At 45.2% G+C, this 24,377-nt stretch overlaps 1 protein-coding gene across 2 annotated transcripts in view; it reads right to left on the bottom strand.

Annotated features, from left to right (window-relative positions):
* Window positions 1-10,401: 10,401 nt before the first annotated feature.
* The window catches only part of NID1 (nidogen 1), a 95,629-nt gene continuing 81,653 nt past the window's right edge, over window positions 10,402-24,377 (bottom strand). For both annotated transcript variants that reach the window (XM_024761500.1, XM_024761501.1), the window contains exons 15-20: window positions 22,954-23,080; window positions 19,149-19,320; window positions 16,931-17,088; window positions 14,304-14,427; window positions 13,509-13,621; window positions 10,402-12,503 (exon numbers count right to left, since the gene is read on the bottom strand). In XM_024761500.1, coding sequence (XP_024617268.1) covers window positions 12,382-12,503; window positions 13,509-13,621; window positions 14,304-14,427; window positions 16,931-17,088; window positions 19,149-19,320; window positions 22,954-23,080 — 816 coding nt within the window. In that variant the 3' untranslated portion in view covers window positions 10,402-12,381. The remainder of the gene's footprint in view (window positions 12,504-13,508; window positions 13,622-14,303; window positions 14,428-16,930; window positions 17,089-19,148; window positions 19,321-22,953; window positions 23,081-24,377) is intronic.

Below are 24,377 nucleotides of genomic sequence, written 5' to 3'. Positions count from 1 at the left end.
CTTACAGGTTGTGTTGAAGATCCACTCTGTGTGTCAGCCATGCACGGCAGGGTCAATCAAGGGTTCAAGTTCTGCGGCTGTGATGTGCTGCCCAGAGAACGGGATCCTGCTTGCTTTGTGACAATTCACATTTTCCAAATAACAAAACTGGGTAAGGGCCAGGGCAGTGCATGGTTTCAGGGCTTTTACTATCAGTCATCCCCAGCAAATGTCAGTTATCCACTGCTCTGTAACGAGTTCTCCCCAACACTGGGCTGAAAACAATAATCATTTTATTATTATCTCTCATGGTCATAGGTGTGGGCTGGGGTCACCTGGGCTGTGCTTGTGGGATTGCTGTCAGCCAGTGGCTTGGGCTGCACTTGTCTGGGGGGGTCTTCTTACCTGCATGTCTGGTAGCTGATGCCTGCTGTCGGCTGGGACCTCAGGATGGGCTGCCAGCCCAGACATGTGGCCACCCTGTGTAGCCTGAGCTTCCTCGCATCGTGGAGGCTGGGTTCCTAGAGAGAGAATCCAAGAGGACCAGATAGAAGCTGTTCCACCTTGCAGGCCTGGCCTCAGAAATCACACCGTAGTCCCTCTGTAGTCACAGACCCCCCCGTCCCCCCAATTCAGACAGGCAACGTGGTCCTGCTTCTCAAAGGGAGGAATGTCAACATCACATCAACACAACATCACATCAACACAACATCACATCAACACAACTCTTTAAGAACACGTGGGATGGGAGATGGTGCCGAGGCCGTCTCGGAAAATATTATCTACAGGGTAGAACCTGGACACGCTTGGCCTCATGATTTCTAGGTCAGTGCTTTAACTCTAGTTCATGCTGCTTTGGGAGGTATGTGGGGTAGTAAAATTGACTACCTATAGATCAAACCCTTCTATATGGTAAAGAAACCACAAAAACAAAACCCCAAAATCCCTGGGATATATTATTTGCAATATCTATGACAAAAGGCTAATTAACTTTAAAATGTATAGGGCCCTTATAAATCAGTAAGATTGTCCCACTATTTTTAAAAACTAAGGACTTGAAGACTCAATTTACAAAAGAAATGAAAATAGGAGTATACATTTAAATAGTTCAACTCAACTAAAAGAATTAGGTTTTAATAAACAACACCCCCGTGGGTATCTTCTAATTGTCAAAGATTAAAAAAAAAAAGAGAAGGAAAAAAAAAGAACCACCCAAAGGCAAAAACATAGGGAATGGGCCCTTCCAAACACTCCTGCTGGTGGGTGTAAGTTGGTACAAACTTTCTGAGGGGCAGCTGGGCAGTATTTATTAAAAGCCATAAAACTTCAAATAATAGTGAGTTGGAATTTATCCTAGCGAAATGAATAAGGACACTTTGGTACACCTGAAACTAATACAACATTGTAAATCAACTATACTTCAATTAAAAAAAGGTTTAAAAAATAGTGCTGTTTATGTGCACATTTAAGTGGAAAACGAAAATATCTAAAAGTATATTTAGCAGGATCCCACTTTTCTTATGTAATTTTTACAAAATATATATAACAATTTTTAGAACATTTCTGGGATAAGATACCAATGTATGAATGAGACGATTGCTGAATAATGAGATTTCTGGTGATTTCTTTTTCTTGTACCTTATGTTTATTTTCCAGTTTTCTAAATGCAAATGCATTAAATACGAAGAAATAATAAAGTAAAATAAAGTAAAAATAAATTTCCACTTAAAATATTTTGTAAGGGAAAGGTGGGAAGGATGTGAAAGCATGGCCTTTAGAGCAAACCAGATCTGGAGCAGGACTCTGCTCTGATACAAAGTGCATGGTCTTTGCCACGTTTACTTCACTTTGGGCCTCAGTTTCCCGAGATGACCAATGGGAGCAGTAAATTCTACTTCACAAGGTTCTAATGAGGAGGGATCCCATTTCCCATTACATTCAGTAAAGGAAATCTTCTCACTCCAGGATCCCTGCTGAGCACTCTCCCTTCTTTCATCTCTTAAAGGCCTGAATGTTGGAACTCATCACTCAGCACCACTTGGTACCCATGTTGACTAAGCAACGAGACACACTTGTGGGTGAGGATAACGTCTTGTTTGCGAGGGGCCTGTTTTGTCTGGAATTTGCCTTGTATTCTGTGTCATTCTCCACTGAGGTACACCGGGAACCTGGTCCCTGAAGAGAAGCGTACACTCACGTGTACACAGAGGCACACTTAGGAATACTTCTGTGTGTTCCTCGTCACTGTGTGTTCCTCATGTCATGTATAGATGTCTATAAATGCTTACTGATAAAAAAAAAAAGACTGGGAGGAAATGCTGGGCTGTTTGGGGGAAATTTGCAATAAAATGTAGAGGCTTGAACACATTTGGGACACTAACATTTAGACTTCCTTTGGTAGCAGGTTAGGCAACTGACTTTTAAGAAAGTTCGTTAGCAGGACGGTGGGAAAGCTTGAACCCCTCTTCTTTCGGGGGAAGTTACGTGAGCGGCCAGGCCTGGGAACCTCAACACCCCGCCCCCATGCCCAGCAGGCATTGAGAGGTGTATCCTGCCCTCTAGTGGTCTCTTCTGGAATTGCCTCCAAGGAGAAACCTTGACGCAATGGGGCTGGAGAGCTCTCACGCTGTCGTCTGGGCCCGTCTACCTTCGCCTGTGCTTCAAGCAACCAGGGCGTCATTCTCAGAGCCTGTTTTTCAAGGCTTTTTGGCCCTTCCATCTCTTAATTGCGTCTTGTTTGAACAAGGGCCCCTTGTAAGGGTTCTTCTCCAAAGTAAGGGGCCCTGCTTTAGGCATCCTGGCTCAAGAGGTAAGGGAGCCGGCAGTGCTGGACCTCAGAGCCATAGCTGGGCAGTGACCGCTCCGCCAGGGGGGCTGGGGCCCTGCCTCCACCTCCTTCCAGCCCTCCTCAACCTGCTTGCTCCAGGATCTGAGAAAAGAATTTTGCAAAACCATGTTTCCTCTTATATTTTTATTCAGAACATTTTTCATCATAGGTTCGCTCAGTTATAGAGATATAACTTCAGGTGTATTGTCCATGTTGGTATTTAAAAAAATAAAACTGTTACAACCACTCTACAAATGTACCCAGTGAACCCCAATACAAGAGCATTTCCAATCTACCATCAGCTGCTGAAAAGAGCTGTAAGCCCTTTAGAACGTCCTTCCCATTCCCCATAAAATGTTATTGTCATGTGATGTGTTTTTGTCCTGGAAAGTCTTTTATTGACTACCTTGAACTGAATAACCCAGACCAGAGGGAAGGGAAAGGATGCCGGAGTGAGGCACCCCAGGGGGAGGGGCAGGGCAGCCTGTCAGGTGGTGCGGACCCACACAGCAGGGAGCAGACAGGGCTCCAGGGCCAAGGAGCAAGGCTGAGAGATGTGCAGGGCTGCATCCTCCTCGGACTATTTTCTATTGTCCTCAATTCCCTTGCTTGCTTCCGGAGGGTCTGTCACCCTCAGCGCAGTAGCTGGGGCAGTACTGTGGAAGGAGCTGAGGGGTATGGGGAGGCGGGGTCTGCTCTGTGCACTGCCCTCTCCTCGGAGGCCTTTGAGAAGGAAGACGGCAGTAATGAGCCTGGGAGGCTGCAGGGGGCACATGGGCATCAGCGCCAAGGACAGCAGAGGTCCCCACGGAGCAGAGAGGAACACAGACCCACAGGCTCAGCAGCTGGAGGGCAAAAGACCTAAGACAGCTGGAAATGCCAGAGGCAGGAGGTATAGGCCCCTTCCCAGTACAATCCCTGGCCAGAGAGAGATCAGCTCCTGAGGGAATGTGCCTGAAAGCCCCTCACCTACTTCTGTTACGAGACCATTCATTTCATGCCTTCTGTAGTGTCAGAAATTCTAAATGTTGGGATTTCCCTTGCTGGTCCAGTGGTTAGACTCTGTGCTTCCAGTGCAGGGGGCACGAGTTCGATCCCTGGTCAGGTAACTAAGGTTCCGTATGCCACAAGGCGCGGCCAGAAAAAAAAAAAAAGAAATTCTCAATGTTAACATTTCTATTATCTGAGGCCCAACACCATATGCGCACATAACAGATACTCAATGCGTGGTGGTAGTTTTTAAACTAAAGCCATGAGTGGATAAATGAAATAGTGGAAGTCCTCTTGGGCTTAGTAATCAGACCCCCAACGTTTATTCCTCAGGTAAGAAGAGTTAGCTGCTATACGTATTAAAATGAAATGGCTTAATAGAGAAGGAGATTCAATTGGCTTTGAGATTGCTGATCAAAGCAACTATATTTGCACAGTGTGTCTGTCTTTTAAGACCCAACATCTTATTCCCAATGAAAAGCCTTTCTGGATCAGTTTTACCCTTATTATTTCTTTTTTTTTTTTTCTGGCCGCACCGTGCTGCATGTGGGACCTCAGTTCCCCGACCAGGGAATGAACCCGTGCCCCCCTGCAGTGGAAGCACAGTCTTAACCACTGGACCGCCAGGGAAGTCCCATTTTTATTGGCCTCTTAAACTGTGTGTGTGTGTGTGTGTGTGTGTGTGTGCGCGAGCGCACACACGCAGGTAAATCAATCATTGGAAGCATCAAGGTATGGGGTGTCCTTTCTCTCTACACCCTGACCCTCTAGGACTACACCACTGGGACTACATTGGTCCCAGGAGGGCTGTTGTTGGAATGATGGTGAACAAGGTGTGAGACCGAAAAGACTGGCAAGGCCATGCCTGAGGGCAGAGGAGTCCCCACTCTCACCGCCCCCAGAAGAACTCCGAGCAGAGGCTGGGGGAAGGGAGGTCAGGGCCCGGCGGGAGTAGGGGAGTGGCCCCCGAGAAAGGGCAGTGAAGGAGGAGGGCAGCCCACCGACTGCCTTGTCTCCCTCGGGGAGGGGAGAACAGCGCAACTTACCCGGTCTGCAGAAGGGCCGGGGAGCCGCAGCGGTCCAGGCAGTCGGCATGAGGAGGCTGCAGAGTGACCCCCGAGGATCAGGGGACCAAAGACACCCACGGAGGGAGACCCTGGGGCAAGAGAGCCTCAGAGCACAGCAGCACCCCCGGAGGGCCACTCGGAGGGAAAGGCTGGAGGCATCCTAAAGTAGCACATCCACAAGCTCCAGGTGTTACCAAACACAAGTTCGTGTGCCCCATGCATAGTGAGGCTAAATAAACCAAACCCTTGAAGTGAAACAGGAGGGAAGGGGGCAGGGCACAACCTTTAAAAGGATGACATAGCCATTGAGGACACGACAAAAACTGGTTAGAACCGATTAGGCCCAAGATGGTGGAAGATTCGACTTCCGGTAGACCTCGAGCCTTATTATGCACTCATTGTAATATATTAGCATATGATAATCACGCGCGCGCGCGCGCGCCATGATAGTTCCGAGGCTGACCATAAAAGGCCAAAAAGTGGGCAGTGGCCCAATTCCCGGAAATCCCTGCCCCTTTTCCAAAACAATTGGAATAATCCTCCCACTTGTTAGCCTATGAAATTACCCAGCCCATAAAAACAAACCACTCCATATTTCGGAGCCGCCCTCGTCTTTCGAGATGGATCGCGTTCTGTCTATGGAATGTGTATCTCTCTAAATAAATCCACTTCTTACGTCTCACTTTGCCTCTTGCTGAATTACTTCTGAGCTGAGGCATAAAGAACCTGAGCTTCATTAAGTCCTGACACCAGGTGTGCGATCTCAATTAAAAGACAGTGGGTTAGAATCCCATCTGAGTTGTGAGGTTTCAGGAGTTTGGAGCAGAGAAAGGTTTAGTGAAGGGCCAAGGAGAACAAATGTCTTGTGCTCAAGAACCCCGAACTCCCCGATGGTTTTGGGGGTGAAGTTTTTAAACAAGCAAAATTTGGGGTGAGGGCTGCAGGGTGTGTGTTCTTTCTTCTGATTGGTTGGTGGTGAGGTAACAGAGTAATGTTCCAGGAATCTTGTGCTCAGCCTGAAGTTACCATCCTCCACCTGGATGAGGGCCTTAATTCCCGCAGAACTCAAAGATATTATGTATATCCCTTGAGGAGGAACCAGGATCCTGCTTTAATGGCTACACTATAGTTTCTTGACTGGTCCTCTTCTGTTTTTGCATTCCTTCCCTTCCCTGATTAGTAATTGTTTGAATCTGCCCTGTGGTACTCGGGAAGGTCTAGGCGGCTGAAGTCTTTATCCTGTAAATAAGAAACTGGGGACAAAAAGGTTTTTGTGCCCAAGAGGACCCCATGGGGTCCTGCTCAGTTTCACAGGGAGCTTAGATTTGGGTCTGGGGGAGAACCTGAGGAAGGATGGGGCAACGATGCTCCTTAATATAACTGAGTTTGACCCCAGAGTGGCTGAGCAATTACTGTAGTGAACTAGAATTCCCCGGAGTGAGGAAATTAAGTTTTCTGCCGTTGCAGGCTCTGCACCTGAAAGTCAAAATGAGCTACAAAATAAATAGGACTTTTGGGTACGTTTTTCTGTACATCTGTATAATTCATACCTGCTAGTTACACTGTAACTAACATGTATCCTAACTGGACACAAGTACATGTGAGGTGTGGTTATAAAAAAGCTTTTTTTTTTTTAAACTAAACTACAAACATTTTAAAACATACTCAAAAGGAGATCATAGAGTTATGAACTTACGTGTCAGTTAGGGTTTGTGCTCGAAGAATGTCACCTGCCATATCAGTAAACAAAGGGTTTTGCTGCCATCAGTCACTGCAGCCACCCTGGACCATGCACCCTGAGGGGATTCAGGACGGAGAAAACCAGAACACTGGCCCTAAATACTAAAGTGCATATCAAATGAAAAATTTCAAGAAGCCCAGATTCTTGCATCTTTCCATACATGGAAAAGCGCTGAATTCATTAACTTGCGATGTCTGGTTTTCTTTAGTTCTTTAATTAACAGTAATCTTTTGATGTTCCAGCTCCCTGGGGGTTTTTTTGTTTGCTTTTTGTTTTTGCAAAAACTATCCGGCTCCTCCCTTGCCTCTTTGGAGCCGAGCCTCAGAGTGATCTGAGAGGCTGTGAAGTCCTCAGTTAAGTCTGCTGAATAGTACATAATTCTCAGCTTTTAGGCTGTGCAATTTTTTTTCAGTCGCAGTCTCAAAAGCCAGATGTACCCACGTTAGGATAATATGAGGGAAGTTTAAAGTTATGGCTGGGGTGTGAGGAACCTCAGAGGGAACGGAGCAGTCCTAGGGGAAAGTGTCAGGAGGCTGTTACCTCCCTGAGGTCCAGAGACCAGGGAAGAGAGTGGTTCCTGGGACCCTAGCAGACAGCGTGGGAAGGGGGACACCTGGAGAGGGGCGGTGACCTTCGGTGGTCAAGGGGTAGAGATAACCTTCAGCAAGTCGGCAGGGAGAGGGAAATAAACATTTAGATTCACTCTCCCCTCTCCCTCCCTCCCCGCTAGGAAACCAGGGGGCAAGGGAGACACAGATATCATCCTTAGATGGACTGGCCTCTTAGGGTCCAGCTAACCAATAATCTTAATTCCATCTGCAAAGCACCTAGATCAGAATCTTGGAATCTTTAGAATTCAGCCAACCACAACAATGATCAGCATTTTGCCAATCTTAGGTAACTCGCCTTTCTTTAAATTACAGTGTATTTTTAGAAAGCAGGTTTATTGAGATTATAATTCATATGCCATACAATTCACCCATGTAAAGTGTACATTCAATTTTTCTTGGTATATTACATTAGTAATTTTAAAAATCGTGGTAGAATATATATTACATAAAATTTGCCATTTTTAAGTGTACGTGTCATTAAGTATACTCACAATGTTGTATAACCATCACCACTATTTATATCCAAAACTTTTTCATTACCCTAAGTAAAAACTCTGAAACCATAAAGCAGTAACCCCCATTCCCCTTGCCCCTAGCACCTGGTAAACTCTAATCTACTTTGAGTCTCTATGAATTTGTCTATTCTAGGTACCTCACATAAGTAGCATCATATAATATTTGTTCCTTTGTGTCTGGCTTATTTCATTTAGCACAGTGACTCCAAGGTTCATCCATGTTGTAGCATGTGTCAGAACTCCATTACTTTTTATGGCTGGATATTATTCCCTTGTATGTGTACACTAGATTTTGTTTATCCTTTCATCTAGTGATGGAATCTTGGGTTATTTTCATGTTTTGGCTATTGTGAATAATGCTGGTATGAACATTGGTGTACAAGTATCCGTTCGAGCTCCTGCTTTCAGTTTCTTTGGGTGTATACCTAGGAGTGGAATTGCTGGATCATATGGTAATTGTGTTCAAATTTTTTTTTTTTTTTTTGCGGTACGCGGGCCTCTCACTGTTGTGGCCTCTCCCGTTGCGGAGCACAGGCTCCGGACGCGCAGGCTCAGCGGCCATGGCTCATGGGCCCAGCCGCTCCGCGGCATGTGGGATCTTCCCGGACCGGGGCACGAACCCATGTCTGCTGCATCGTCAGGCGGACTCTCAACCACTGCGCTACCAGGGAAGCCCGTATTTAAATTTTTGAGGAACTGCAAAATGGACTTCCTTGGTGGCTGCACCATTTTACGTTCCCACTGGAAATGCACAAGGGTTCCAATTCTCCACATCTTCCTCAACACTGTTATTTTCTGTTTTTGTTTTTGATAGCCATCTGCCACCCTAATGTGTGTGAAGTGATATCTAATTGTGGTTTTGATTGGCTTTCCCCTAAAGGTTAATGATGTTGACCATCTTTTCATGTGCTTATTGGCCATTTGTATATCTTCTTTGAAAAAATGTTTATTCAAATCCTTTGTCCGTTTTTGATTGGGTTGTTTTTGCTATTGTTATTGTTGAGTTATAGTTCTTTACATATTGTGGATATTAACCCTTATCAGATATAGGATTCACAAATACTTTCTACCCTTTCATGGGTTGGTTATCATTTCACTTCTTTTTTTAAAAAATATTTATTTGTTTATTTATTTATTTGGCTGTGTCAGTTCTTAGTCGCGGCACGCGGGATCTTTGTTGCCGCGTGCAAGATCTTTTTAGTTGCAGCATGCGAACTCTTAGTTGTGGCACGTGGGATCTAGTTCCCTGACCAGTGATGGAACCTGGGCCCCCTGCATTGGGAGCACAGAGTCCTAGCCAGTGGACCACCAGGGAAGTCCCTCATTTCACTCCTTTGATGCACAAAAGTTTTGAATTTTGATGAAGACCAATTCATCTTTTTCTCTTGTTGCTTGTGCATTTGGTGTCATATACAAGAAATCATTGCCAAATCCAACATCAGGAAGACTTTTCCCACTGTGCTGGCCTCCAAACAATTAAAAGCAGCAATCAGAACCCACAAATCTGACTTTTGGAGAGCAGTGTTGTTCTTATTGCTCACCCTGTCCCTAACAAGCTGCACTAGGAACGTGGGCTGCTGTCCCCACAGCTGAGTGTCTTGGGGCTGAGGGGTGGGTGATGGTTGCCACTATTAAGAGGAAATTGACCAAAATGTATCAGCCTTTCATCAAGCTCTCTCCTGGCTGCTGCAAGCATTCTACTATAGACACAGAGTTCCGAAGTACTTTATTCAGAAGGCTCCTGCCAGTTCAACTGCTGTTTTGACAGATGGATAGATTCCTAAACCTTCCTACTCCACCATCTTCCCTGACATCACCTTTACGATTTTATGACCAGAATAAAACACTGGAAGTTTTAGCCCTAACATAAGTTGTACCTGTCAATAAATCCACACTGGCAGGCTGTAACTCATTCCACTATGGTGCCATTTTACAAGCAGGCCCTGACGTACCAGGTCCCTTCTCTACAACAACTTCAGCTCTGAGCACCTTGTTCCTGCTATTTCTGAGCCCCCTACACTCTGTCCAAGTCAACGGTCCATTCTCATCCCCCCAGGGGTCAGCACGGGTGGCACTTGCCATTGGTGGCAGCTTAGAACAGAACGGGGGTCTCACTCCGTGGCCAAGGTCAGGAAGGTATCTTTGTTCTTTCTGGACATGAGGAGGGGAGAAAAACACAGCTCATCTTCAGAACTGAATCAGGAAACCCTATTGCCTGTAGCTAAAATTTTTCTAAAAATGAAAACAATGTTTGGGCTTCCCTGGTGGCGCAGTGTTTGGGAGTCTGCCTGCCGATGCAGGGGACACGGGTTTGTGCCCCGGCCGGGAAGATCCCACATGCCGCGGAGCGGCTGGGCCCGTGAGCCATGGCCGCTGAGCCTGCGCGTCTGGAGCCTGTGCTCCGCAACGGGAGAGGCCACAACAGTGAGAGGCCCGCGAACCGCAAAAAAAAAAAAAAAGAAAAAAGAAAACAATGTTTAAAAGGGTGACTTGATATCCACAATAGAATTAATTTTTAAGTCAAATATCAGCCCCTAAGTTCAGGGACTCACTTGGGAAACAAACCATCCCTTATAACACTGGGGACTAAATAGGTTTTGCAGATTATTAAACGGCTATCTTTCCATTGTGAATCCGCCTCCCGAGATTAAATATCTTCATTCATACAAGATAGAGGGAGATTTTTTTAACAAAAAAAAAAATTTATTTTCTGCACTAATATTTATACAGCTGTAAACTCAAATAATCATCCAATACTTGTACAAATCTGGGGAACAGTTAATAAGCACCTTCAATGGTTTCCACAGTTTAAGAATTTATCATTTACAAAATTTTAGAATGAGTTTAGTAAAATGAATAAGATAGTTATAAACATTATACAAAGTCATGACAAAACATTTGATATAGAGGGCTCAATATGGAATGATAAATATAAAATTAAACTAATTTATGGGGTTGGGCTATATAAAAGACCCATGTGTTCCCCAAACCTTGTGATTCTTGGGGATATGTCCCTCTCAAAACAAACTCCAATTATTCAAGGAAAGGCTCTCTTGATTCAGGTCTCATGTACTGCAGAAAAGGGGGTGGGAGGGGCTGAGTGTCCTGAGGTTTGCAGATAAGAAGAGGGGTCTCTTCCTTAAGGAGAAAAACAGGCATATTCTTCCATGTCAAGTGTATAAGTGTTCTCTGGCAAGGACATACCATTTTTTTTCTAAGAGTTTTTCTCATTGCTATTGTTAAATCCCCTCCTCCACCCTTTCTCTTGGGCTTTCCATTCCTGCTCTTGGTCAATCTCTTAGAGATACTTCTGAGTCTTCTCTACTCCCTTACCCCAATCTTTACTGACTCAAATTCCTTAATCTCAGCTTTCAATCCAAAATTTCTATCATTTTAGGACTCTGGGAAGCAGTTGACAAAAAAAAACAAGCAAACAAAGGAAAAAACCCACTAGCTATATATAGTCAGGAGAGGTTTTCTAAACAAACTGTAGAAACATACACATGAAATGTGGCAATGGTCCTTTTAATTACACCAATGAGCAATAAATGGTCTGGATCACTAGTATAAATATTCAGTTTGGCCCTCCTGGATTGTGATTTTGCATGAGAATACAGCCAGCAAGGGCCATGGATAGAGGGAGAAACAAAGGAGAAGAAAGCTTATGGTTGATTGTAGATTGGATCTCATGGGTGGAGGCCAGAGGTGAGGGACTATAGGGGGTGTCATCACTGGTACCAGCCCCAGCCTGTGTCTCAGATGGGTCTCCATTAGGAGGCTGGACACAGGTGCCAGCCGTGGGGCTGTGCCACCCCAGAGACCAGATGCTAGGATCCAAGTGCTCTGGTAATCTTTGGTATAATTTAAGGCACATCTATAGAATCCCCATCCTCAAACATCTGACTCTACACATTGAAATTCCTACTACAGGACACTCCTTTGATTTGAGCATTTGACTACCAAAGACTACTGCTGAAATGCCAATAATTTAGCTGGGAGAGGCTTCTCAGTATCATCCACCAAATACCCATGTATCCTTCAGACAGGGTGGGTTTTGACCAAAAAGCAGGGCTTGCTCTCTATAATGTGGGCCTTGGGCAGGATGCAGGTGGTACAGAACTCTGGGGTTAAAAGCCAGGAGTATAAAGAGGGAAATCAGAGCACCAAGACGAAAGTGTGGGAGGGCTAACTCCCTCCTTTGCTTACAGCCTTGCCTAGACAATCCTGGCTGGTGTGTTCAGCAGCTGACGGGATGATGGGTATCTCAGGGTGAGGCTGAGCTCGTAAGGCCACAGGGAAGGGGCAGTTCAGGCCTGGGGAGGTTCTGCTCACCACTGGGGTGTTAAGGTTGGGGAAAGTTTCCAGCACCAGGATGGGGCATATAATCTTCACTCAGGGCTGTATAAACTTGTCTGCGGGTTGGGGTCAGGGAGGTTTTCTGTCTTTGCGTAGGAGTAGAGGCTTTCCCATTCCAGAAGTGCAGGGCATATGTTTTGGGGAACAGTGAGGGCAATGCTGTTGGGGCTCAGGCTGGGTTGGCCCTGGACCTGGTGGCCACTTAGCCACCAGGTCAGACAGTTTTCAGTCTGGACCCTTTCAAGTAGGGTGTTGCTGTGAAATACTTTAGAGAGCGAATGAGGCACTCTTGTCTTCATTTCCGCTCGATACAGTCAACGCCCAGGGTATTGTCAGGGCAACGGCAGGTCCTGCTTCCTGGGGTGGCCAAGCAGAGGTGGGTGCAGCCACCATTGTTCACTGAGCAGTAGTTGTGACCTGGAAAAGGCAGAAGTCAGCTCAACAGCTAAGAGAGTGGCCTCCATACTAGACCCCTTTTCGGTCTCTGGGAGGCCAAGCTTGTAGGGGCTCCTGGGGAACAGGGAAGGCTGCACAGGGCACTCAGCTCAGCTTATCTATCGGCTGTTTCCTCATCATTAAGGATTTGCCAGATGTGCAAAAACCTTGATTCCTGATCTGGGGGCTATGCAGATTTACCATTGAAGCTATTAAACAGATCTCAGGGAGGGTTTTCCAGCTCTGAACAGAACATGGGGTTGGAATTTTAAAGCACAATGTGTTCTTTATCTAGCTTGGCCACTTGACTGGGGGACAGGAGGGAAACCAGGAAGGAGGTTGGGTTAGGGGAGAGAATTTGGAGAGGCAGCCTAGCATAGACTCAAGCCAGGCTGCATAGCTCATCCCTGGTTCTGCCATCGTGAGCATGATAAGTGACCGTGTGACTCTGGGCAAGTGGCTTTCAGTTTCCTTATTTATAAGGTGAGCATAATCATAGTACCTACCTCATAGGGTTGCTACAAGGATTAAGTGAACGAGTGGATACAAAGCACTTAGTGTGCTAAGTGACTTAATATATGTGATATACCTAGCTCACAGTAAGTATCACATCCATGTTTGCCTGGTAATTATTATTATTATGAATTACTGTTGTTGCTCTCAGGCCAAATGGATGGATTTTAAAGCAGCAGAGATCCTAACACTGATGTTCCTCCTTGGAACCTGAAGACCGCATACTTTTAGACCCAGCCCCAAGGGTCGATACTTTTCCTCACCCTTATCCTCTATCCACTTCATTCTTTAACATTTTCTATTGATTCATCTTGGCTCACCTACTCAATAATGAAGACCCATGACGGAAGGGACTGTGTCTCACCTGCCACGTGATAAGGGCTATGAGAGGCCACACAGGTAGCAGCCGGAGTGTGGGCTCTGAGCCCCAGAGTGCTTCCAGCCCCCTGACCAGCTACAGCACAGGTGAGTTACCTTCAGGACACTGAGACAGGGCCGTGGTGATGCCATACAGCCGGGTCTGTTTGTGGGGATGGAAGGAATCCGTCTCTCTGGAAATAGCAAGATCCACAGCGACCACGGAATTCCTACAGAGCACCAAAAGATGGGAGGTTAAAATACATCTAAGGTCTTGAACTTTTCTCTAGGGGGCAGCCTCTTTTGTTGTTTGGGGGATAATTTGGAGGCCATAAACAGATTCACTGGCCTTGCTTCCTAGCCATCCCTCCCTCTTCCTAGGATGAGACAAGCGTGCAGTTCTCTGGCTTCTTAAAAAAAAAAAAATTGGAAAAGGTCAGCTAGCTCTTCCCTCCGGCTCTAAATTCCAAGCTGGGAAATCGACTTTCTATACAAATGCCCTTGCCACATCTGCTTGCTTGGTTTAACCCCACCTTCCTGCAGGAAGAGCTGGTCAAGAAGCGGCTTTGGGAATACTGCAGTTTAAGAATTAAAATAAAATAGGGGCATGGAGCCCACCAGCCAAGTGACCGAGATCGGCTCCTGGGGAGAGAATAGACATGCTCAGGGAGTCCAAGTCTGCACTTGAAGCTGCCCATCAAGGAGCATCCAGATGATACATGGCATCCCCTGCTTCCCTAGAAGCCCCGCCTCCCATTCCTTGCCCTCCTCTCTGACAACCAAAGGGCGAGGCAGAGGGGGCACCTCTGGAGGCAGGAAGGTCAAGCCAAGAGGCCACTTGGGAAGGGCGTGGCCTCCAGAGAGGGCGGCAGGGCAGGCCCCCCGGCCCCCACGCTCCAGCTGCTGACGTACGTCTTCCAGTCTGTGTAATAGAGATTCTTCCCGAAGCTTGTAACGGCGAAAGGATACTGGAGCCCTTCAAGAACCTTGCGTCTGCTGGGCTGATCGGGCTTCAGGCATTCGGCCCGATGGGTGCCTGTGTGGGGCAAACACAAATCGTCCATTGTTCACACAAGAAATGGGCCCTTTGTGTCCAAAAACGAGAGTAATGAGGGCAAGGGTGAGAGGGAGCGCTACAGGCTCCTATCCTAGAGAACACAAGAGTTGCTCTTCTAAACTGGAAAGTTGTCTGTTCATCCTCCCTGGCCCCTCATTGATCAACACCCCCTCCATCCAGTACCCATACCTGGTTCTGATGGGGAGACAGAAGCTGGAGCAGAGGAAGAGCACCCCGTTTCACCAGTTCCCGGAGACTTAGGAACGATGCCATCTTCCAGCTCCTGCTCAAGCCCCTCCTCCTTGAAGCCTCTCCAAACCTCCCCTCCCTGCATTCAGAGCCCTTAGAATTGCCGAGCTGCACAGCCTCGCATCAATACCCGCATCATGACCAACTTAAGGCTTGGGCTTTCACTTAACTGTGCACGCTTTACTCCCTGCATCCCCCGTGGCACCCGACAGTGTCTAGAACAAAGCAGGAACACAAGAGAGACTTGATGGATGACTGACATTCCTCCCCGACTGAGCATCTTGCCCACATCCCTCGCCTGAGGGACACCCCAAATCTGCCCAGGCAGGAGCACACATCAGGGCTGCATTACTTTATCTTCCTTGGCCTCAAGTCCTGCCTAAGCCCCTGGGGACAAGCGGGAGCCACAAGAATGTTAAGTTGTGACTTGCTTAATAGGTATCAGGACAAAGGACAGGCTCTGGGGGTCAGCAAACTTTTTCTTAAAGGGCCAGTTAGGAACTAGTTTAGGTTTTGTGAGCCAAGAGGCAAAAACCCAGGACATTATATAAGCATTTATATAACCTTTTATTTATTTATTTTACAGTATCAATCTATTTTATTAATGTAAACAAATATTTTACTGAAAATGCCAAGGTTTAGTTTGTCCCCAGTCTGAAAGGTGGGAGTATTTATAGCAAATTATTTGGTCTTTGGGAGAAGACTTGACTGTACTGTGAAAATGAATATGACTAGGCTGAATGTGTGATTTGTACTACATTTCTGAGATGTTCAGATTCTTGCATGTGAGATATAAAATGAGCCTAAGCAGGAGTGTGAGACTAATAAATCTGAGCCAACTAGTCTGTCTGCAAAAAAGTCTACGGATTGAAAAAACTTTTAGATAGCTCTAATGACAACTGAATTAAGTTGTCATTGTCTTAAATCTGAAACTCTGAAGCATCCTATAATAAGAAATTTTGCATTACCACTTGAGCTTGCCTAAACAGTCTTATAAAAATGAAAATTAAAATACACAGTGTTTTGGAGGCCTCGGTGACATCGTATTACGGCGTAGTACTCAGTTAGAAATGACCGTGTAGATTATACACTCAGTAAATATGGGTAGAGTCCAGAGCACACGATGGCACTGGTAACTGCAGGCAGGGCCCATCAAACTTTGCTTCCATCTTTTAAAGCATTGTACACAAGTACTATTGGATGTGGAGGAATGAGACACCTTCTTTATATCTTTGAAAGTTCTTTTCCCTTTATTTGGCCCTTCTCTTCCTATGTGAGGTGGGAACTTGCCATGGAGGCCTCCCTGTTTTCCAAGAGGCAATGAGAATGCATGATCCTGGGCTGCTTCTTTAAGGCTCTTCACTGGGGCTTCTTAAAATGCTTGAGGGAAATGAGTAGGAGACAGGGAGGGATCGATAGGGCGTGGTTGATGCAAGATGCTGATAATTTTGTTGGTGGCAAATAGGAAGCTGAAGCTCCACCTACATTTTTCTCTCTCCAAACTCCAGAACTCCACACTCCAGAGGCCCTCCTTTCCACGTGCTGTATATAACCTTTTAAAATGTAACATTTAAAAATGTGAAAACCGGGGCTTCCCTGGTGGTGCCGTGGTTAAGAATCTGGCTGCCGATGCAGGGGACACGGGTTCGAGCCCTGGTCTGGCAAGATCCCACATGCTGTGGAGCAACTAAGCCTGTGTACCAAAACTACTGATCCTGCGCTCTAGAGCCCATGAGCCACAACTACTGAAGCCACAACCACCGAAGCCTGCGCGCCTAGAGCCCGTGCTCTGCAACAAGAGAAGCCACTGCAACGAGAAGCCCACGCACCGCAGCGAAGAGCTGCCGCAACTAGAGAAAACCTGTGCGCAGCAATGAAGACCCAACACGGTCAAAAATAAAAACAAATAAATAAATTAATTTTTTAAAAAAATGTGAAAACTGTTTATAGCTCCTGGGTTATACCAAGGAGGTTGGATTTGTCCCAAGGCTGTAGTTTGCTGACCCCTGACCTGGAAGATTAAGAGCTCTCCCTAGACTGTGTCAAGCCTAGAGAAACAATAAATTTCAGAGCAAAGATATGCAGCTATTGTTTGTGCAGGAAAAAAGCAGTTATCTTAAGCTCTCTTCCCCATAACAGATAATCTTGATAGTAAAGGGGGTAACAATAATTGTTTGGTAAAAAACAAGGCACTGTTCCAACCCCAGGAGCCAGGCCTGGGGCTTTCCATCACCTGCATCCACCCAGCAGAGTTGAGATGAGTAGGCGTCAAAGGTCAGCCCGTTGGGCAAACCCAGGTCATCCTGCACAAGGATCCTCCGGTTTGTGCCATCCATGTAGGAAGTTTCGATTTTGGGGCTATCTCTGTTCCAGTCTGTCCAATAAAGATTCCTGGAGGAGGAAAAGGAGGAGAAAGAGGAAGAAAAATATGAAGATGCATGAGAAAAAGTTCACTTAGAAAACACTTAAGACTCACAGACTTGGAGAATGAACTTATGGTTACCAGAGGGGCAGGGTTGAGGGGAGGGATAGTTAGGGAATTTGGGATTGACATGTACACGCTACTGGTGGCGCAGTGGTTAAGAATCCGCCTGCCAATGCAGGGGACACGGGTTCGAGCCCTGGTCCTGGAGGATCCCACATGCCACAGAGCATCTAAGCCCGTGCGCCACAACTACTGAGCCTGTACTCTAGTGCCCGCAAGCCACAACTACTGAGCCTGTGCTCTAGAGCCCATGCACCACAACTACTGAGCCTGCATGCCACAACTACTGAAGCCCAGGTGCTTGCAGCCCATGCTCTGCAACAAGAGAAGCCACCGCAATGAGAAGCCCGCGCACCGCAACAAAGAATAGCCCCCGCTTGACGCAACTAGAGAAAGCCTGGGCGCAGCAGTGAAAACGCAACGCGGCCAAAAAAAAAAAATAATAATTAATTAATTTTAAAACAATGGATAACCAGCAAAACCTACTATATGGCAGAGGGAACTCTGTTCAATATTATGTAACAACCTAAATGGGAAAAGAATTTGAAAAAGAATAGATACATGTATATGTATAACTGAATCATTTTGCTGTACACCTGAAACTGACACAACACTGTAAATCAACTCGACTCTAATGTAAAATAAAAAGTTAAAAAAATAACAACAACAAAAAAAAATTAAAAAAAAAAACTTTAAAAGGGGAATTCCTTGGCGGTCCAGGGGTTAGGACTCCACGCTTTCACTGCTGAGGGCCTAGGTTCCATCCCTGGTGGGGGAACTAAGATCCTGCAAGCTGCAAGGTGCAGCCCAAAAAACTTAAAATAAAATTTAAAAAATAAAGCTCATTACGGAAAAAAAAACACTTATAAAGAACCCATGGTGAAGACATTAGCAGACACTGAGACACAGAATGGCTAAAAAGGATCTGCAGGCATCAAGACATTTTCCTTTGCAAAGACCCTTGGATTTGGCTCTTCACTTGAATCTTTCTGTTACTCACGATTTCACTCCCCTTAAACATAAGTTACATATTATATCTCAGTAAAACTGTTTTAAAAACCCCAGAACGGGCTTCCCTGGTGGCGCAGTGGTTGAGAGTCCGCCTGCTGATGCAGGGGACACGGGTTCGTGCCCCGGTCCGGGAAGATCCCACACGCCGTGGAGCGGCTGGGCCCGTGAGCCATGGCCGCTGAGCCTGCGCGTCCGGAGCCTGCGCTCCGCAACGGGAGAGGCCACAACAGTGAGAGGCCCGCGTACCGCAAATACAAACAACAACAAAAACAAAAAACCCCAGAACACCATAACTGACATAAACACATGGGAATAATTCCCATATGCTGTCACCACACAGGAAGGCACAGCAGACCCAGGGGATGAAGCCCAGGAGCAAGGCTGGCAGAGGCAGTGGTCAGGGCACCTGCTGTCAGGCAGGCGGCTGAGTGGCCACAGAACAAGAGGTGTGGTCTCAAAGGGAAGGAGTCAAAGCGTCAAGGAGACACAGGCCTGGTGTGTAAGATTTAGAGCTTGCAGTAAGGGAAAGGGAGAAAAAGCACTGATAGGCTGACAAAACCCATAGGGAGGGACTCCAAGGTGTTCATGCTGGGTTGGCCCCCAGGAAGGAGCCCCAGGGGGACATTTATGCTACCTTGATACTCTTCTGGGATCGATACAAGTCAGGTGTTGATTCACATTCAACCCAAGTGGAAATATCCAATTTCTGAGCTGTCAACTTACAAAGGCTCTTGGTAAAAGGTTGGAAAGTGGAACACAGTATCAAGTCCATGATCACACGTAAACATACTGCCATTTCGCCATGGATATCTGTAAGCCACCGACTGTAGACTCACTCATCCTAAACTCATTCATTTCAGGAGAGCAAGGCTGGAGTTACAGCCTAACATTTGAGAAAATCCACAAGGGCAGATGCAAATAGAAGAGACGCACACACGGATTTACACAAAGATACCCTCTCACGGAATCCGTCACGATGCCTCTGGGATTCACCAAATCAGTCTCAAACAGCACCCGGCGCTGGGTCCCATCCAGCTTTGCAACTTCTATCCGATCCAGGTGAGAATCCGTCCAGAAGATGTTGCGGCCAAGATGGTCAAGAGCAATGCCTTCTGGGCTTCCAAGATCTAGAAGCAAACACCAAACACTCCTGATTTTTTTTAAAGCAAGTAAGAGGAGGTTTTTCTGATTACTCAGTGCTATTTCACCTGGCATCCAATCCTTGCACCTTGAAAAAACAAATGGGAGTGTTAAATGCTTGTTGTTTAAGATAAGTAACACTTAGTGACAAATTGAAAAATGCTACTCATTCCCTCGATGGACATCCACCCTGTGCACTACATTGGGAGCCAGGCCCATAAAGATGCTGAAGCTGTGGCCCTGCCTTCACGAAGAAGCCCACAGCCAATCACAGTTCAGACTGAGTTCCAGGTTCTGTGGGAACATGAAGGAGGGGCACTGGACTCAGCGTGGGGAGACCAGGGAAGGATTCCTCGGGAAGATAACACCTCCTAAAGCTGGCTCCTGCAGAAACAACAGGACTTTGGCAGGCAAAGATCCTGGATAAAGGTTTTCCAGGTAATGGGACCAGCACATAGGTCTAAAGGAAGAATAGACATGGCCTGAAGTAAACCGTATGTCATTTTGCATGGCTGGAGACCCCGAGGGTGGTGGGTGGCCAGAGATGAAGTTAGGATGCCCGTGTTAATGAGCTTAGAGCTTATCCCTTATGCAAAGGGGAGGCACAAGAAGATCTGAAGATGGGAACAGGACAGATTTACCTTATTCATCAATGGGGAAAAAAGGTCATTTCAGAGAAATAATATATGCAAGAAATCACAGCTGTTATTACTTTTATACAAGTATTAGGATTACAAAGAAGGGGTGTCAGGAATTGTGAATAGCACCCAGAAGTCCTACTAGGCTATAAGCAACTGATTTCCAAACCAGGGGTTGCCACAGCCTCAGCTGACTGCAATGGGAACCTTCAGGACCCACCTAACCCAATCAGGAGTTCAAGATTGCAATGGTTTCCTGACTAGAAATACAATCAAGTTAAAAGCTAAAACCCCACCCGGGTTTTACTGGTGTCATCTGGGATTCTTTCCCCTCTGCTGATTATAGAATCGAAGGTCATCTAGTACAGCTGGAGGTGGAAACAGGAAGGGGGAGAGCCGAGGATGGAGCTAACCTGCCCCAGGGGCCTGGAACGAGGAAACCAACCCAGCACTGTTTTCTTTCTTCTTTCTTTCTTTATTTGGTTGCATCGGGTCTTAGTTGTGGCAGGCGGGCTCCTTAGTTGTGGCTCGCAGGCTCCTTAGTTGTGGCAGGTGCAGCACTGTGTTCTTTCATCAGTAGAGAAGCAATCCCGACCTTCAGCCCCCTCCACATCGGCTTTCACTAGACCCCTAATACAATCATGACTGTGAATGCCGGCAATGTCTAAGCCCCCTCAAAGGACCCCCACCAGAGGAAGTTTATTAAGAATTAAAAACAGCAGTTTCTAATTTTAAACAAGTTCTTCATTGTTCTAACCAAAAGTAAAGATGTATAAAGTATTAAAATATTTTCCATGTCCCTAGAGGCAAAGAGATGGTGAGACTGAACTCCAAAGGCCCCTTTCAACTTTCAGACAATATCAGAAGAAATCATTCTGGGGTATATTTGGAATGAGTACATCCTGTCTGAGAGGCATGAGCTATTCAACACACACAGAACAGTGGGACCAGGGAAGGCTGTTCAATGAGCGTCTCTTTACAAGTTCCAGGAAGGAACTCCATGTCACGTTGTCTCTTTATAAACAGCCCTGCTCTTGACGTCAAACCCAAGAGCAACCATACCTCCTTCCCCAACCAGGAAAATACTTTATGGGATAAGGAGCCAAAGGAAAGGCCTGGAAAACCTCATCCTTTGCTGTGAGTCAGGGCAAGATGGGAAGACGTCAGGGCAATATATTCCACACTGATTATGTTGAAAGGAAACAGATGACGATACTTATCAACGATAGTTGGCTAGGACTTTAACCCAAGGAAAGACAGAGAAACCCAGGATTCAGACGTTATGAAATTAAGAAGAAAAGAAAAAGAAAAGATACACACTGCCATTTTCACTCACTAGGAATGTACCAACACATACCATGATGAAGATGTAAGTGGAAGTTTCTTTCTCTCTTTGTGAAATTAAAAAAAAAATGTATCCCTAGGGATCTTTCTTCTACAAAGATCACATTCTGATTTAATTCTGTGTTTTCACAGTGGGCTTTTGTCTGGAATGTTTCTTACTGAGCTTAAAGCTTTCTTGGATTATCAGTTCCAAAAGCAACAGGAAATAGCAAACGATGACCTACTCCCCTCTTCCACTGGGTTTTGAAGTTAAATCACAGATAATAGCAACAATATTTTTAACAGTGATAAGATGCAAAAAGGCATTTTCAAACTTCTGTTCATTAAAGCAAGCCATGAAAACTAGCAGACATTATTTAAATAGCCGACTGGATTCCAGAAAAGGATTTGAGGTCTCTGTCCAAAGTCGGACATATTTAACTCAACCTCAGTTTAATTCCTGCTACATCATCTCTTCTGAAGGAGCCAAGGAAGGAAAAACATGCCCCAGGGGCTACTCCGCAGGCACAGGGACCCTTCCAGAGTACCAATTTCTAGGGAAATGTTAAATTGGAAATTAGAAAATCTACACTTGGCCCCAAGTAAAAAGAAATACCAAAGAGGCTCATATATTTTAAGGATGTATCTTTGACTTGAGTGTTTTGCAGAGGAAACAAGGTGATTTCACACAGCAAATATCATTGGCATGACAATGTCTTTTGACTGAAAATATCTGCAAGTCAGCTCATGAGTCACAGACTTAGTAATGTGTAATATTTGACCTTTTCAGTACAGGAGAATTTTTACAGGCCCTTGGATTTTTGTCATAATGGACTTGAATCTTGATAAAACATATCTACCTAAAATAGCCTTGGCTTGTTGAAGGTAGGCATTAACATAATAGAGTCCTCGGCTTAAATCAGCATCCATAAGTTAAGGAATTGAGGTTAAGTGTTGAGGGGTAAGCTGTGCCAAAGTGCCATGTACTTAATCATCAGTGATGCAACAAAAACAGAAATGTCTGTAAGAGTTCAGCCTGATTTTCTGTACTCTTCTGGCGATCTGAGCAAGGTCCAGTGGGGGTGCGGTAGAAGAGAGGAGACCCACCCCACCATGAGATTACAGGTTGAAGTGACAACCCTTCAACTGGAAAACTGTCTTGCGAACAGACTCACTTCTCAGGGACAATATTTGCCAATATGCTCGTGATCCTTCCATCTTTACGATCTATCTGCTTAATGCCTGATGGACCACCCCCCCCCCCCCCCCCGGGGCAGACAGTCTGAGAATCGGTTCTAGCCTCAGCAGCCAGAGGGTGAAATGTATATCCAAACTGGATGGTTGAGTTTGGCCTTTATTATTCCTTAAAACTGGCTACCGAAGCTTTCAGAGACAGGCATGGACATTTACCCTGTTTTAATTTTATTTTCCTTAGGCTAGCAACAAATCCCAGCTAAGGTGTTCATGATTTAGTGATGAGTCCTCAGAGGACTCTTCAGAGAAGGCTGGAAAGGGTGATGTTTGAGGTTGAGAACCCAGCCCCTCTCAGATTACCATATCCCGTAACCAACCATACACCGCACCCCTCCACTCTCCCAAGAGCCACGTGGGCTGCTAGAAGCAAAACCCGAAAAGGAAGACTGACATTTGCTTGCCCACCTTGTCGAATGATGGTGCTTGGCTCTCCACCATGCAGACTGGCTCTCCCAATGGAAGGCTGACTGATGTCGGTCCAGTAAACCATCTTGTCCACACAGTCGAAGGCCAGTCCAATGATGACTTTATCCTGGAAGTGCAGACCAGTGGTGAGAGTGGTCCACCTACTAGTGAGTGATGATGGTGGGACTCTTTCCTGTGCTTAGAGGCATTTAGATACCTTTTGAAATGAATTGTCTTCAAGTCTTTGTCTTTTTTTTATTTTGGCTGTGCCATGCAGCATACAAGATCTTAGTTCCCCGACTAGGGATCAAACCCATGCCCCCTGCAGAGGAAGTGCAGAGTCCTAACCACTGGACCACCAGGGAAGTCCCTCTTTTGTCCATTTTAAAAATTAAATTATTGAGTTGAAGGAGTTCTTTATATATTTCAGATAAAAATCTGTTGTCATACACATATATATGTATGTATGTATATGTATATTTTTTCTTAGTATATAGCACTTTTTCATTTTCTTAATGATGTTTTTGGAGAGCAAAAGTTTTAAATTTGTATTAAGTGCAATTTTATTTTTCTTTATGGCTAATGCTTTTTGTATATCATCTAAGAAATCTTTGCCCAACTGAAAATCATAAAAATTAAATAAAAGACATAAATATTGGAAAGGAAGAGGTAAAATCACTCTATTTTAAGACTATGATTATTTATGTAGAAACTCCTGGGAAATCTATAGTAATATTTTAACTAAAAATTGAATCTAGCAAGGTTGCAGGATCCAAGGTCAATGTAAAATTGTATTTCTACATACCAGCAAAAAGTAGAATTTTAAAATAATAATGTTTATAATAGCAGCAAAATATTTAAGAATAAGTATTTTAAAATGTGCAAGATTCTATACTGAATACTATAAAACATTGTAGAGTGAAATTAAAGTAAGACCCAAATAAATGAAGAGATGTTAGTTTAATGGATCATAAGATTTAATATTGCTAAGATATCCAAAATAGAGTTTAGGATATCCCTAAATAGAGTTAAAGATCCAGTACTACCCATATCAAAATCCCAGCAGGCTTTTCTTTTCTTTTCTTTTCTTTCCTTTCCTTTCCTTTTCTTTTCTTTTTGGTAGAAACTTATAAGCTTACTCTAAAATGTATATGGAAATGCAAAGTGAGGCCCTGGGGACCATAGAAGTGTAAGACCAGGATGCTCTTTTACTGGGAGAATCAGGGTTATCAGCAGACACCTGCCCTCCAAAAGTCATGTCATAAAGGAACAGAGATCCTTACCATACACCATATACAAAAATTAGCTCCAAATGAAGCAAAAGTCTAAATGTAAGAGCTAAAAATACAAAACTCTTAGAAGAAAACATAGTTGAAAGCCTCATAACATTGGATTTGGCAATGATTTCTTGGATATGACATCAA

Source organism: Neophocaena asiaeorientalis, unplaced genomic scaffold, assembly GCF_003031525.2.
Source record: "Neophocaena asiaeorientalis asiaeorientalis breed wild unplaced genomic scaffold, Neophocaena_asiaeorientalis_V1.1 scaffold166, whole genome shotgun sequence".
In the NCBI taxonomy this organism is placed as follows: domain Eukaryota; kingdom Metazoa; phylum Chordata; class Mammalia; order Artiodactyla; family Phocoenidae; genus Neophocaena; species Neophocaena asiaeorientalis.
The sequence above is the reverse complement of the archived record's forward strand: the minus strand, read 5'-3'. Positions and strand labels throughout refer to the sequence as shown.